The sequence below is a fragment of the Tachypleus tridentatus genome, chromosome 6, assembly GCF_004210375.1.
Source record: "Tachypleus tridentatus isolate NWPU-2018 chromosome 6, ASM421037v1, whole genome shotgun sequence".
Classification (NCBI taxonomy): domain Eukaryota; kingdom Metazoa; phylum Arthropoda; class Merostomata; order Xiphosura; family Limulidae; genus Tachypleus; species Tachypleus tridentatus.
In genome coordinates this window covers 115,887,507-115,904,452 of record NC_134830.1, presented here as the reverse complement: position 1 = coordinate 115,904,452, position 16,946 = coordinate 115,887,507, and the positions used below count along the sequence as shown (strand labels likewise).

At 31.0% G+C, this 16,946-nt stretch overlaps 1 protein-coding gene across 1 annotated transcript in view; it reads right to left on the bottom strand.

Annotated features, from left to right (window-relative positions):
- Positions 1-13,022, bottom strand: part of Cog3 (conserved oligomeric Golgi complex subunit 3) — a 35,773-nt gene extending 22,751 nt beyond the window's left edge. Inside the window, exons 1-7 of the mRNA XM_076507148.1 lie at positions 12,818-13,022; positions 9,796-9,930; positions 8,818-8,879; positions 5,440-5,605; positions 4,636-4,710; positions 3,101-3,193; positions 840-1,087 (exon numbers count right to left, since the gene is read on the bottom strand). Of these exons, the coding sequence (XP_076363263.1) occupies positions 840-1,087; positions 3,101-3,193; positions 4,636-4,710; positions 5,440-5,605; positions 8,818-8,879; positions 9,796-9,930; positions 12,818-12,973 (935 nt within the window). The 5' untranslated portion in view covers positions 12,974-13,022. The remainder of the gene's footprint in view (positions 1-839; positions 1,088-3,100; positions 3,194-4,635; positions 4,711-5,439; positions 5,606-8,817; positions 8,880-9,795; positions 9,931-12,817) is intronic.
- Positions 13,023-16,946: the final 3,924 nt, after the last annotated feature.

Sequence of the window (16,946 nt, the reverse complement as noted above, 5' to 3'; positions counted from 1 at the left end):
AATTATTTTTTGTATGTGAAAGACCTCTAATGTTAACTGAAAGACTGTCAAACTTGTGACAATATATATGCTATATTGAACATTGTAAGTATTAAATCTATAAAGATTTCAAACAAGTACAAAGAGGTCATGTGCTCAATCAAATTTTTTCAGTAATCTTCTACTTCATTGACAATTTACTTCCCAGAATTACAAATTATCAATTTTTTTTTTCAAATTTTCAAAAAACCTTGTATTTATATGCAAAGAGACAAATAATCTTATGGAATAACTTGCTTCCAGCAGTTATGTTTTCACCAATTTTTTTAAAAGTAACATAAAATTTACTACATTGTAGTTTTTTTTAAACTTCTTCCTTGTTATTTAACACTGATAATTATCTTTTAAAACCCAACACACTTTTTTGACAGCTTCAAGTGAAATTAGGTTTTGCAAACATTTCACATTCTTCTATTAGGTAATACAGAGACTTAACTTATTATCAGTCCTACTGTAACTTTATATTACACACACCTGAATGTAATAATCCTCTAGTTATGGGTACTCTAAACATGGTACCCAGTTGTCACCTAACTTCCTTGTCTTATTTTCTTGCATTAGGTTACCAGAGAAAACCCTTTTACACAACACAGAAGTCTAACATATAAAAAAACCAATCTAATAATGCTTGTCATTATAACCCACAAATTGCTACATGTCACAGACTAACCCTGTATGCTTATATTCAAAAACGTAATGCATACTTATTTTAACAGGTTTTTTTTCTTAGCAAACTAAATTATTATGCTACATTTAGAGAATGTAACAATGGTCAGTTGATAAATGCCAAACAAACGTACTCTGAATTTTTCTCTACCCTTTCTTCTATCTGTTCCATCAAAGCCCTTATTCGTGGACCTCGAGTTCGGAATTTTCCATATAAAAGTGTGAAAGCATTATCGCTAGGAGAGAGTGTATCTTTATAGACTAAGATTTGCTGGGTAGTCTGCTGAAGGTTGGCCATTACGTACGACCGAATCATGCCCAGAGCCTGAGCTAAGAGCCGCTTGAAACGAGCAAGATAGGTTTCTGATTCCTTGTACTGAGGCTGAAAAATGGATAAAAACATTCAAAAGGTTACAAGTAATCCAAACAGTTTTATTCACCAATTGAGCTTAACAGTAATACATAAGCTATTTTTTAGTTGTTGAAAATGTAAATGCATAACCAAATGATTATTAACCCTATAGGAACAATGCTGGTCATTAAGACCAACTTTCTATTGTAAAACTATACACTCTGACTGAATTTATCGTGCGTACCATCATGATATTTGGGAAGATTTCAGCAAGTATTACAAGACAGTTATAAACAATAATGTTTGTTTGTCTGTTTTGAATTTCGCACAAAGCTACACAAGGGATATCTGCGCTAGCCGTCTCTAATTTAGTAGTGTAAGACAAGAGGGAAGGCAACTAGTCATCACCACCCACCACTAACTCTTGGGCTACTTTTCTACCAATGAATAGTGGGACTGACTATCATGTTATAATGCCCCCACGGCTGAAAGGGTGAACATATTTTGTAACAGGAATTCAAACCCACAACCCTCAGATTACGAGTTGAGTGATTAAAAACAAGGACTCCTTGCATATTCAAGCTTGTTCATCCTTGAATAAAAAAATGTTTGATGTTCTCCCCTAATCCTCATTGTGTCTCACAAACTTGGGTGTTCAAAAATAAAGTAATTGTAGAACACCAAAAATCTATCATGCTCTACAATATAATGTTCTAAAACCACTACACTTTATCTGAATGTAAAACTGTATGATTTATCTAAAAAATTTGGTTTGGTTTATTTTGAATTTCGTGCAAAGCTACACGAGGGCTATCTGCACTAGCCATCCATAATTTAGCAATGTAAGACCACAGGGAAGGCAGCTATTCATCACCAACCACTTCCAACTCCAGGGCTACTCTTTTACCAATGAATAGTGTGATTAGTCATTACATTATAATGCTTCCACGGCTGAAAGAGCAAGCACATTTGGTGCAATGGGGATTCAGACCCAGCAACCTTTGAATTAGGAGTCAAGTGCCTTAACCACCTGGCCATGCTGGGTAATTATGTAGAAGAATGTATGCTCTTTCTGTTTGTTAAAACCTATCCATTAATCACGTAAAGTCCATCAGAAACAATATTGAAAGTCAGAGAGATAGTTGAGGGGCCTTCCTGATAGGTTTGACAAATATATTGATATCTCAGCAGAGAAGGTAAGAGGATCAAACTTTAGGTTACTTCTTTCAATTATACATAACTTAGGTTTCTAACCAGTTTGACATTGTCACAGCATAGCTTAAAAGTAAGAAAATTCTGAAAAATAAAGGCTGAGATGAATTAAGTGACTAAGAATTATAAAGTTTGAATTTTTTGGACATATTTTAAAAAATTAGATAATATGAAAATGTGAATAATAATCACATTTATTGACACACATTGATAATAAAATTGTTTAATTGCATTTTTAATGTAACACTGTGAGGCACCACAACCAGGTCAAATAGAAAAAATAAATAAATAGGGTAAACTACATAACTGATCAATTCCCACATTTTTTTGTTCTTGTTGTTTATAACATGTTGACTTTCCAAAAATCAAACAGCTGAAATACTGTGATTGAGAAAGTGAGACAATTTACTGGGTGTAATTCTAATTTATAAAAATAACAAAATGTATAAGGTACATTTTGATAATAAATTTCACTTAATTCTTGGATTATTGATGAATTAATTAATAATTGCTAGTCCAAGACGAAACAATTTGTCTATAGTTAAGATATTCTAAAAGAAATAAACAAATGTCTTCATAGCTAGTATTATATTCATAGAAAATCCGAAACAGTAAAGTGATAGTTGTAGAAAACAGTAGAAATATGTTGTGACTTTATAAGGTTGTTTCAAACACAACAATTAAACATATGAAAAACATTAGAATAGTAACCATAGTACATACAGTACTTTATCCATTTATAATTTGTAAATCTTGAACTAGAGTTGAATCACTTCTCTAATGTGATACAAGAAATGTATCTGACCACAAACATCATAAAAGATAACTTACATTTGCTTTCAGATAGGCGATACAGTCGTCTAATCGAGCCAACATTGGAACAAAAGACTCACTAACAACAGAAAGAGTTGGAGAATTCAGTTTCTGAAACAGATAACATGATCTTAATAGTTGTTCAATATAATGGTAAACTAGATACACACTTACTTGCACTATCATATTACATACTAATACTTTTATAATATATTAGTGAAGAACATAATCTCTGAATGGTAGAAAATTCAAATAAATTAAAGTTTAAAAAAATAACAAAAATTGAACCAGCTCATCCATATTATAATTTCATGAGAATCGTTAATTTTTAAAAACTTCCAGTAAATATATCCAAATATCTATTATAATCTCCACATTCTAATACATTAGCACTTAGATCGTGCAGTTTTTATTTCACTGAAAAAACCTTTTAATTTGTTCTAAGTAAAAAGTAAGAATGTGGTCTATGTTGAGCATTCATTAACTGATATGTTTTATATAATTTAATATTAAATCCAAGATCTTTCTTCTGCTACATACAATAACCATCATTTTATGACTGTTCACTTCAGTAAGGAAACAAACAACAATTTATGAACATAATGAAGTGATTTATTTATAGTGAAACACATTAAGAGTTTCGACATGAATTAGATGGACCAAGATTCTTATTCATGATGAGAAACCTACTTGAAATAAAAATTTATCTCAAAACAGCTGGTATGCAAACTCTCTCTTTCTTAACCTGAAGATGACCTAGGAAAGTTGAAATATTGTTCTCTCCTTATCAATAAAAGTGTTAATACCCAGACCAGCCATTCTGAGATACAAACCAATGTTCTGTCAAAACATACTATATTCCAACATAAGTACATCACTTCATTACTCTTATAAATTCTTTGCCTATTCATTATTTAGTGATTGTATTAGCAAATGTAATATCTGATTTGTTTTAATAAAATTATGTTATTTGTCTTTTCCATTACTCTGTAAAACATAGACAAAACAGTATTGCAGATGATTTATTAGAAACATTACTCTGAAGTACACTCTAATTCTAACATTTGTCATTAATTATGATTTGAAACCAAAGAAAAACAAAAAGCAAATATATAATAAAAACAGTGTAAAACCTGTCCACTGAATAAGTTAAGGCCACTTTAAACCACATCAAGTCTACACTTTCACTGACTGTTTTATATATGAATATACAAAGTCAAACATTATGGACTAATAAGATACAACAGTCCAATTTTATCCAAATGAATTAGAAATTATTTTATATTTTGTCATTAATTGCAAAAATTAAAACTTAAGAAAATCATCTTGAAAACACAATTCCCAAAAACATTTGCAAATCAGTTATTAAATAAAAACAAAACACATTTGAAAAAGGACTTTGTGGCCTCAGCAATTCTTAAAATAACTGTAAAGATATTTAAACATACATGAATCTTTGAACTCTTCAGTAGTATTTTTGAAATCATGCACACAGTTTATTTCAAAGATTCAACTTTTTAAACTGACAAAATATAACAGCATAAAATATATACCTGTGAAAGTGTTTCAAGTTCATTAAAATAACTCAGTTTTTCCTTAATGACTTCGACACAGTTGACCAAAGTAGCCTTGGAAAAAGAAAAAAAGACACACCTTATTAGATTTAAAACAAAAAACTTCACAAGTGGACTAAGTCTTGACAAATGTTTTTTTCTAAAAACATATGTATGAGAGCACTTTTAAAATTATACATACACTACATTTAAAAACAGGGGAAAATATGACAATTTTATCTGTCTTTTTTACGTATTGTATATTTTTAGTGGCAGGTTTTTGGTCTCTGTAGCAAGATTTTTAACATGTTCCATTATGCCTATTTTGACCATGATGTCTTAAGCGTTACACCTTATGTTTTTTTTTCATATTTATTATAGAATCATCAGTCTTTTCTAAATCATTTCTTGTTCATTAAATATCCAAACCACCATCTGTTATTTACAACAGGTCAAAGTTGATATCATTATCAGGTCAACATCCCAAGATGACAAGAAACAGTATATTTATTATAAAATTGGTTTATGATATTGATAAAACCAATCATGAAATTATTTACAATTTTATTTCAAAGTTTAATCATAAAACAATTACTTGTTTGCTTTATTGTCCCTACATGAATACCTAATGTTACATATATATATAACATTTGAAATATTCATTAACCTTGAAATTTATAACCCCTTATTTAAATGTATACTTGATTACATGGCATTTCTACAAAGTGGTTACTTTAATAAAGAAAATAACATTGTAGCATAACCACACACATTAACGATAATTTCATAATTAACTTCATGCACCTGATCAGCTAGAAGCTGCTCACATGCTTCATGTAGAGTGTTGGTTTTGTCCGACACAAAAATATATAGTTTCTGTAATGACTCTAGTTGTTCAAGGGATGTTGTTATTTCATCAAAAAGACTGCTACTTTCGATGTTGCTAGTGTACAACTGGTCAACATACAATCTAAATAAACAATACAGAAGAGAGTAAATTAACCATTTATAAAAGAGACTGCATTATAACTAGAGTGTAACAATCAAAACCACGAACATGACATTACAGTATTTTATTAGAAGATCTGAATAACTTTGGTATTGTCAGATATGATATTAATTTTATATAAAGAAACGTATGAAACCTACATTCAGAATGTAATTAAATATCGTTATTTTCAATGTACATTAATAATCTTGGCATTAAAAACTTAGTTTATAATTCTGATAGTTATTTAATCTATGTTTTAATTTCTTAATTTCAAAAGGAAATGATAGATAAATTTTCTATCTTCATTTCTCTGTGTCAGATAATATATTTATAATATATTTCCCTTTCAATCCTTCTATTCAGATTTTCTTTATTCCATTCAGGGGTTTCAGAGCATCTAACTAATTAAAAAAACTATAGATACTGATAAGGATACAAGATGTGAACATAGACCTTTAATTGCCAAGATACAAAATTTTTACACACAATGAAGTTTCTCCCATCTTATCATAGCTAAGAATAAATTTATTTATCCCACATGTCATAATTTAATGGGTATGTTGATAACCAACAGAAAAAGTGATTTTTTTGGTCAAAAGAATTCTATTAGGAATATTTATTTATGACATAGAAACTGAGACAATTTGCCTCAGTGGCCTTTGTGCAACTGTTATCGTTGAGTTCTAAGCAGTTAAAAATAATTTTTTTTACGAACTTATAGCTTAATTAAAAAGCCAGTTAAATTCTAGTAGTTTTACAACATTGTCTTATAGTGCCTACTATAGTTTTTATGTTCTAAAATGTATATTTTAAAACTGAACAAACTTTTCTTTGGAAAAGTAACTTAATCAAAATGTGAGGTATAGCACAGCTATGATTTGCACCTGCAAAGATCACGAGTCATGCACCTCACTTGTTTTGTTTATCACATGCATTAGGAATATACAATTGGGATTTATTGCTATTTTGCTGCAGGATTAATGATGAAATAAAAAACTTAAACCAAATGTGAAAAGGTTAACAGCTGAAACTGCAGAGATAAGAAAACTGTAAATCTAGTGACATAACTCATTCAAAGAAAACTGTAAATCTAGTGGCATAACTCATTCAAAGAAAAACAAAGGCAATATTAATTTTATTTCATATCCTTAAACTTTTCATTAGAATGTACATTGAAGATTTTACTATAATATGTGTTATGGCAGAATAAATAAACTAAACAAAGTTCTACTAAATAAAACTTTTAATATTTATTAAGGATATCCTAAAAGTTATGCAAAACTTATAATATAAAAAAGGTATTTTTAATCTTAGCATTAAAATTATCTTCCTCTCAAACCAGTCAGCATTTGAGTCAGACTGACTCAGTGTAGCTTCAAAAATTCAAATACAAATCATTAATAAAATATCTTTAGTAAAACAAAGGCAAATTTTTTGTATATAACAAAAGTTAGTACAATTTTGTCAAAATGCATAAAATTAATAAAGAATTATAGTAAAAATTATTATAACTAAGAAAAAGTTACTCCACAATTTTATTCTATAATCTACATAGCTGTTGACCTGAAAGTTCTAAGGTTGTTTTTCTCTCACATCCCCAAAATACCATTCATGATGTTAGAAAAACACTAAGATTCAAGAAGTCTTGGTAGGAATAAAATAAAAACCCTATAACCCGAGCACTTTTAAAAGCTAGACCTTGCTTCTTCAGGGGCAAATTGTGCTTGGTTTACAGGTGTTTTTTTTTTATATCATTTCTAAAATACCATGTTATTATAGATAAAGAACAACCCATCTGAACATTTATATGAAGAGATGCTCTCATCATGAATACACCCAAAAAAATATAACATTTATTGAACATAATTTCAGTGTCCTTAACCCTCCACATGCCACACCAGAAAGCCTTCTTTACACCACCTGAGGTGCATTTAAACACCAGCCTAAAAGCAACAGCATCATACTGATCTAACAATATATGTATGTAGCCTACAACAAAGAGCCTCAAGATGCCCAACAAACAATTATCATTAAAAATTTTGTTACAAAAGTCACAGAATTTTTACAGTGATGTTTCATCTTCAGGTTCTCCTAGTTCCGACTCAAACTAAGAGTTCCGTTCTCTTCTGACTGATCCTGAACTTCATCTACTTCTTTTTCACTTCCTTCCACATCAGCTATATTTTGTTCATCCAACCCCCACATCCTGTCTTTCAACCTTGAGATGTGTAACAGGATCAGCATCACAGGAATCTCTGATTAGTCACTAAACAAACATTGACGACTAAGGTTGCTCATTGGTGTATACTACTTTTCCAGTTGCTTCTAGAATGTTCTGAAATTGGAGGTCTATAACTTTCCTAAACATTTCATGGAAATACTTATGTTATAAATCTAAAATAAAGATGATGGGTGGAAATCAGATGGCTTGAATACGTATAAACAGGAATCAAAACACATAGGATTAAAACAATAGACTTGTGAACTCATTTAAATACTGTAGCATGTATTGGTGTATAGAAGACATATCAATACTAGAAATAAATGACCTTATGACAACAAAATGTTACACTGCTTCATAACAAATTGTATGGTATAGTATGCCATTATGGTGTTAGCCCAACCTACACTGAATAATAAACATTTGAAGTGTGATTTGGTATAACTGTATCTGAGAAGGTATAAGAAGGATTACCAGAATCTAAAATATGAGACATTTAGAAAAATTGATTAAAGTGTTTTGCTTTTTTTTTATAACTGTTTCATCTTGCAAACAAGAGTTACAGTTTGAGCTTTCCTTTTAACAAAAAACATAATTCAGTGTGCTTCATATTGCTCCTTCTAGAAACAAGTAAAGAAGTTTTGATTTCCAATTAATTTTCTAGCTTTGGGGTTCATACACAATTTTTGCCTGAAGCCTAATATCTTAACCCTACTTAAGTATGGTAAAATTACTTCAGCTTGCACAGGATCAACTAAGAATAATTGTATGTTCTCAATTAACAGATAAACATACTTTTTCATATGGAAAAAAATAACTTTATAATATGAACTACTGATGGTGCTTTCATGAAAAAAAAACATTAATACTAATATTTCAGAATTTACACAATAGGAATTTTCAGTTAGGACTAGAAAACTGAACTAATTTCTTTCATCACCATTCAATTTCTTAAAATATTTTCACTTACTTCATGGCTTCATTATCATCTTTCAAAATTCTCTCTTCAATATTGTCAACCAAGGACAAAAACTAATATAAAAAAATATTTTGTACTAGTATTTGGCAAGTTATAGATTACTACAGCAAAAGATTTACTAACATACAATTTATACAGACATTTTTTGTTAAAATTTTCAATACAGTTTCTAAAATTAATGAAAAGGAACAATATCCAGTTATATTTTGTAATACCTTTATCAAAATAACTAAATACTATTAAAGTCTACAAAATTTAATATTTAACATTTCATGTTGTTAATTTCAGAATCTTACATTAACAAATAATTTTTAATGCTTGCTTATGATACAGTTAGGTTTGTTTTTGTAATTAAGCACAAAGCTACACAATGGTCTATCAGTGCTCTGCCCACCATGGATTTCAAAACCAGGTTTCTGGGAGTCTGATTCTGTATACATGCTGCTATGTCACAGGGGCGTGATAAAGTAATTTGCAACTTACATGGTATAATCTGGGAAAACTTCATACTTTAAAATTTGTGAAAAGCAGTAAAAACTCAAATACAATATTATCTTCATTTTTTATATAAATATAAAATGCATGCAAACATTAGTGTATTTACTGTAACTGTAAATTATAGTGCTAATAGAGAGCTTAGGAAATAAAAATGTTTATCTTATAATAATAAAAACAAGTAATCATGATTTAGCAATTCTGCTACATTTCAATGAACTATTTTTATTGAAATAAAGTGAAATTTTAAAAATTGTGAAAAAATTAAATAAAATACACATTTCTTAAACATTTTAAGTTCAATATTATACAAGTTACATTTTAAGTTTTAATAGCAATTCTGAAAAATTACAACAATGAAAACTTAATAAATAAGATGACGGTAATTTTATACATACACTTGAAAATTGTAAAATGAAAACCTTTAAAATTGTAAATAACTGAGCTCAACACATTAAGTAGGTGACAACCTACCTGTTGTGATGTTTCAATAGTTGCTTCTGCCTGAAAATCTGCCAAAGCTGAACTTAGGCAAAGTACTTCGGAATTATTTCTTTCTTTCTCTAATTCATATTCTGATTCTAGAGGAGAAATTCTTTCAATGTCAACCTATTAAGAAAAAAAATTAAAACAATCAATTAAAGTAAGGAAAGTTTTCTGGGTAGCCCTTTACTGACACTTCAAATGGTAAAGTTTTTTAAAAGTGCACCTGCAGGATGTTGTCTCTCTGGCTTAATAACAACTTTTATTTCCCACCATTATAGCAGATCCATGTTTCACTAACCTCTGGCAGTTATTATTCTATATTAACTTAACTTGCAGTTCCTGTAGTATATCCTTCCAAGCTGCACTTGCAACATCCATTTTCTTAAGGTCTATTTCCTTCATTCTGTGTACAGCTATTTGATTAATTCTTTCAGTGCTTCTAGGCTATTGCTGAGAGAGTTGAAGTTTCAATACTTAAGGACCTGATATTCCCAAATTTTCTAGATAATGCCTTCAGTCATTTCCTTGCATCTTTAATGGATTTAAGTTACATTACCAACTGGTAAGCTTCAAATCTACACCCACTTTGCATCAGTGGAGTTCTCATATCCTCATCTGTTAAGATATCTATATATTGGTTATGTATGAATGATACCATAATTTCACAAGAAGCAACCAGGCAAGATAACCATCCACAAGTTTGGGTAAGGTATCTTCTTTCCTAAACACTGCTCTGGATACATTCTTTAGGTGCATCTTCCCAAAGCTGTCATATAGTGTGGCTACCAGTGCTTGATAATTATTATAGGTTGCAACTAGAAGATTATTCAATATCATCAAAACCAATCTTTTCAACTGTATAGTAAGAAATGATGTTGTAATGAGTCTGATACGAGTCCCATGGTACATTCCCGTCATAATTTGTCAGGTACTCCACCCCCTGATGATGACCTTGCAAGTTACGTTCAAGACCTTATTTGGTAGTGTTGCAACTGGAAGGTCCTTCAGTAACAAATGGCATAGCAGTAATAGTAATAAATGTTGACCAAGTAATTTTGTTCTATTGAATATTTCATTTTACATGATATTTTATGTTGAAATTTGAGCTGCAAAAGGATGTGTGACTGGTTTAATCTTTGTGTTTATGATTTACCTTCCACATCATTTATCCTGAAACTGATCTTCATTTTTACTTTACTGATGTGTTTCTTAGCTTCATCAATTTTGTCCTTATAGCCTTCCTATACTTTGTTCATGTTGTTCTACCTTTCTTCACTCCTTGTCCCCTAGAGTTTTATTCATCTTTTCTTCAATCAGAATCATCTTTGCTCTTAATTTTCCTTTAAACAGTGTGCCTCTTTTAACTCATCTGTTAAATTTCTCTCTTACTTTACTTCTTAATCTACTTATATGTTGTCTTATCCCTCTAATTTTTGGCCTCTTTCTTCTTGTTATTCTTTCAATAATTTCATCATATCTGGTGATATTAACACAGTTAAGCTCAAATTTAGTACATTCAAAGTTCTATTTTCATCAAAATAATCCCAATTCTGACACTCAGTCCACTTTATGATAAGTTACTTTACTTCTTTGTTAATTTTTTCACACTTTACTTGCAAACTGTTGCTACAAGTATTCTTGTAATATCTCAATAATAGTATGACAGTTTCACAGTTTATCAGTACATTAATTGAAAATATAGATGAGCTAACACTGATCCAAATACTTCATTGAATGTCAAGTACTCCACCAACTGATTTAATTATTTTTAAGTTACTAGATTATTTTCAAACCTAAAGCATTTTAAATACTCTAGCTTTGATAAACTAACTTGATCTTGACATCATTTCCCCTCTAGTTAACATCCAAATTACAGTAACAATACATCATGTTACTCCTAAGTACTTATAATCTAGGTATATAAACATGTTCATAAATCACTAAAAAATAACTTACTGATACAATGTTATTACCATTTTAAACATTACATAAAATGAAATTGTCCATCACATGATTTAGAAACAGAAATGCTTATATATATATATAAATGGTACAAACATCTACAATGAATTATTCTTTTCATAGTTATTCTGTATGCAAGTTTTACCTTTTAAAATATCACAGCCTAAAATGCCTAAACTGCAGTCTTGTTTAAGTACAATTCTAGAAGTCATTTTAAATTAACTTACACTAAAAGTATTTTTGAATACTTTTAATCTTAAAATTCTAAAAAAAAGTCTTAGTACAATGGAAACGAAGTTGTTACAAATACTTACTCACTTAAGAACTATATAGCTTTCAATACATATTACTCTAATGTGTTAATATGAACTTTGGATTCACATTGGAAATAAGTAAACAAGTTTTCAAGATATTATATTCTATCCCTATACTATAGCACATCAGACTTTTATATTAGTATTACTCATATATATTTCACTAAGTATTAAAATATTATACCTGTTTTTATTAAATGATGGAAACAGTAAATAACACACGTTTCTGTATCACAACTGTCTCCATTGCTTTATATATCACACTCACAGACACATGTACATATACACGGTATTTATTTTATAAATGTAACCTTTAATATACTATGTTTTTGCATATATATTACCTAAAAACAAAAATGCTTTTAAATCTCATTTTTAATGCTATACACTTGTAAAATAATTAGGCTGCATTTAGAAATGAAGCATAAAAATTCCTAAAAATATTATTGTTATTAATGACATACACTACAGTTATTTAACTTCGTGTATTTTATTAGCATTACAGTTCAGGTTAGCTGGTTAGAAGATAAGTAAACTTAATACGTTAACCTGAAATACATCATATGATGAAATTATAAAGAAAACGATGTTATTGTTAGATTTATGAATTGTAATATCTACCCTCGTTCTGTTTTACTCTCTCTGTTTCTGCTATTAGTACTAATAAAGTGACTGTGATAACTCAGTTAATGTTTAAAGATAAATGTTTTTTTTTTTCTTCATTAAACGCTTACCTCACGAGGTAAAGGTCTGGCAGCAACAACGGACATTAATTCTTCGATACTTTCTTTCTGTAAAGCTGTTATTGGAGCTAGTGGATCGATATCTCGTTCCCAATCGTTCAATCTTTCTAAAACTACTTTCATTTCACTTGTTAAACTACCAGCCATGTTGTTCCTTGAGCATTTCCGACATTTAGGGAGCAATTATTAATTACGTCAATCATATCGCGAACTCTATCATAGCAAGACATAATCTCTGGAATAAAAAAAAATGTTACGCAGACTGAGAAATCTCTGTTCACTAGCACTGTTTTAAATTATTTTGAAAATACAAATAATGTGTAACTGAATCTTCACAAAGAATATGTTAGTACACAGCGAGAAAAAGATTGTGAGTACAAACTTTGTTCCTAAGAGTGAAAATAATATGCTTGGAGATTTAGTTATGCAAGAGAATTAAAGCACTGACGGTAGAAAAATTTTATCTTTAATGTTTTTGTTGAAACTAACTAACAACAGAGCTAATAAAAATTGTCCAATGTTTTAAAAAAAGTGACTTAAAAACTGCATGAAATCCTGAGAGAGATGGAGTGGACAATCTAAATAAAAGAAAATTAATGTATGTTTATTATGAACAACAAGGCTACATAATGAGTTATTTGTGCTGTGCCCACATGGTTATTGAAACTCTGTTTTTAGAGGTATGAGCCTTCAGTCTTACCCAAGTCTTACTGCTGTGCTATTAAGTGTGGGGACGGGGCAAAAAATGAATAAAATTTTGGATATCTTTGCTAGTTAAATTAAAGTACTTAGAGAGAATAGTTGTGCTCCAGCCAAAAATGTTACCCTTATTAATAGAGATAGAGGTTTCCCACTTTAAATGGTAACCTAATGTATATGTATGTCTGAATATGTTAACATCTTCTGCTTTATTGTTGTTACAATAATGTATGTGTGTGTGGTTTTAACTACATCTAATGTTTACGGGTACATATATATACATATATATATTATCTTTTAAATCCTCACATAAGTCATCTTTTGTTTTCGACTTTAAATGAATTTTTTCACCATAATTATATTTCTGCCATACATTTATTATTGTCACCCTTTTCATTATTGTTAACTTAATTGCGTATGAGACAATACACAACTATGAATTGATGTTATTTTAAATTATACTGTGTGTTTTGTTATTTTAAGATGACTATAAACCCGTAAGGTGAAAAGTTGAGAAATTAAAGAAATTTCAACAGATTGGTTTAGTTTGGTTTTTGAATTTCGCACAAAGCTACTAGAGGGCTATCTGTGTTAGCCGTCCCTAATTTAGTAGTGTAAGAATAGAGGGAAGGCAGCTAGTCATCACCACCCACCGCCAACTCTTGGGCTACTCTTTTACCAGCGAAGAGTGGGTTGACCGTCACATTATAACGCCCCCACGGCTGAAATTTTCAACAAATACTGACTGTTTCTCTTCAAGAATAAAACATGTTCACACTCCAATGTGTACTACACTACCTGAATTCTTCTGGCTATGAAAACTGTTGAGATAATAACTGATTAATATAGGTTCAGGCCTGGCATGGCCAAGCGCGTAAGGCGTGCGACTCGTAATCCGAGGGTCGCGGGTTCGTGCCCGCGTCGCGCCAAGCATGCTCGTCCTCCCAGCCGTGGGGGCGTTATAATGTGACGGTCAATCCCACTATTCGTTGGTAAAAGAGTAGCCCAAGAGTTGGCGGTGGGTGGTGATGACTAGTTGCCTTCCCTCTAGTCTTACACTGCTAAATTAGGGACGGCTCGGTGCAGTGGGCTAACAACCTACTAATTTAAATACTTGTTGAAGAATCCGCAAGCGATTGCGGTCCTATGTTCCTAGATGGAATCTAATGGTGATAACTAAACTAACTAACTAATAGAGGTTCTGGCACAAAATTTGTAAAGTTATTTTGCAATGGATTTTACATCCAGCTAATTCACAGTACAATTCGATAAAAAATAACATTTTCATAAATGTTCATAAAGTAAACTAATACATAATTTAATTCCAAAACGTTATTCATTCCTGTTATTTATTTTAAATTCATGAAAATGATTTTGTATTGTTAGCACAGAATATAAATTTAGAATAAGTTGAACGTCGAAAGCTGGCAGAACCTCGAGAGTGCAGATAGCCTCGAGTAGCTTTGCGCGAAATTCAAAAACAAAAAACAAAGAACCTCGCGATACGTTATTAGAATCACGGCTGAAAATGTCAATAACAGAAAGTTTACTCAATTCATGAAGTACAACGGGTTGAAAATCTCATAGATATTATATACACTTCACTATTACGATAGACCTATTAGTATTTATTTGGTTTGCTGACCCAAATGTGCTGCTGAGCTTTGAACAGACAAAACTGCAGTCCGCAGCAGAAGATATGGGCAGTCAAGGAGTGTATTAGGTCACTACGTCACAGATTATTTTATCAATTTCACCTTTGGTAAAAAGAAAAGAAATCTTTAACGTATATATAAAGGTCATATTTCTGTTGTGAAGAAACGAAGACGAATTGAGCGTTACCAAACAAAACTGTTCTACATGTATATAGCTTAGATGAAAATTTTATATTGCAAGCACTGACAAAGCTGATGAAAATCTCTTATCTCAACCAGACAGCATTTTTTTACAATCTCTAATAGCGTTTCAAAGATATGTTTAGTTAACCTTTTGTTTAGTGACGTCATGTGTGTGCTCCAGACCAGCATTTTCAAATTCTCTTTTTCCATTTTTTTTGCGTTTGCTTAAGAGTAAAGCTAGAGAAAATACTGGAGTTAATATTTCTACATGAATTTGACATAGTACTTGAATAGTATATTAATTAAAACTGCGGAAAATGGAGACAGTAATATAAAATAATGAAATAACATGGCAAAGGGTTAGTAACTGTTTGTATCAGGTCATCCCTTGAGTAATGTCCGATTTTAGGTTCAGAAAAAGAGAAACAATTTCAAATCAATCGTTTTATAATTATCTAATCAATAATGTATGTCCAATTATTATTAATTACTTCCTGTCAACGGTTCACAAGCTTCTGAATGGCACTTCAATAAAAGTCTTGGGGTTTGGAGGAAAAGAATGTAGATAGGGTAATTTTGACATCTTCATGTGTTCCAAGCTCTTTTCCATCAAAATAGTTCTGCAGACTTCGGAATTGACGATAATCAGATGGGGCAAGGTCTAGAGAATAAGGAGGATGTGAAAGTTTTTTTCCCAGTCTAGCTCTTCAGTCTTTGCAAATGTTATCCTTGCTGTATGGGGCCGTGCATTATCCTGGTGTAACACATCACCTTTACGATTGATCAAAGCAGGCCTCTTTTCTCTCAATGCAACATTCAAGCTCTCTAACTGTTGACAATAGAAGTCCGATGTAATCGCTACATTGAGTGGCAGCAACTCAAAGTGGATAACACCGACAATATCCCACCAAACGCTTAACAAGACTTTCCTAGCGTGGAGGTGCGTTTTGAACTATGCTTTAGCTAGTTTACTTGCACTGAGCCATTGTCTGCGGTGCTTAACACTTTTATAAAATATCCATTTTTCATCTCCAGCCATGTTAGTCCAAAAAGGGTGAGTTATATTCACGAGACTGCAGAGAAGTGCAAATGTCCACTCTTGCTCTAAGGTTGGCTTCTGTCAAATCATGGGGGACCCATTTTCCAAGTTTGAACACTTTTCCAAGCTGTTGCAGATGACGGTGGATTGTTGAAGGGGTTAAATTAAGTTTCTGTGCTAGTACTTCAACTGTTACAGCACAATCTTCATCAAGTGCAGCCAGCAGCAAGTCATCATTAAACTCAATAGGACGATTTGAACGTGGCACATTATTTGAGCTGTAGTCACCTGATCTGAACTTCTGAAGCAACCTTCGATATTTTTTCATTGAGAGACTCCGCATCATAAACACCTTGAATGTTTCATGTAGTTTCTGCTGCACTATTGCCTTTTTTAAACTCATAAAGCATTATATGCCTAATGTACAACTCAGACACATCAATATTCATAAGTGTTTGTTTGATTAATGATCTGAAAAAGTGGAGTTTGGTTAGTTTCTTTTACTTGTTTAAATATTTAGAAACGAAAATTTCAGCCTATAATC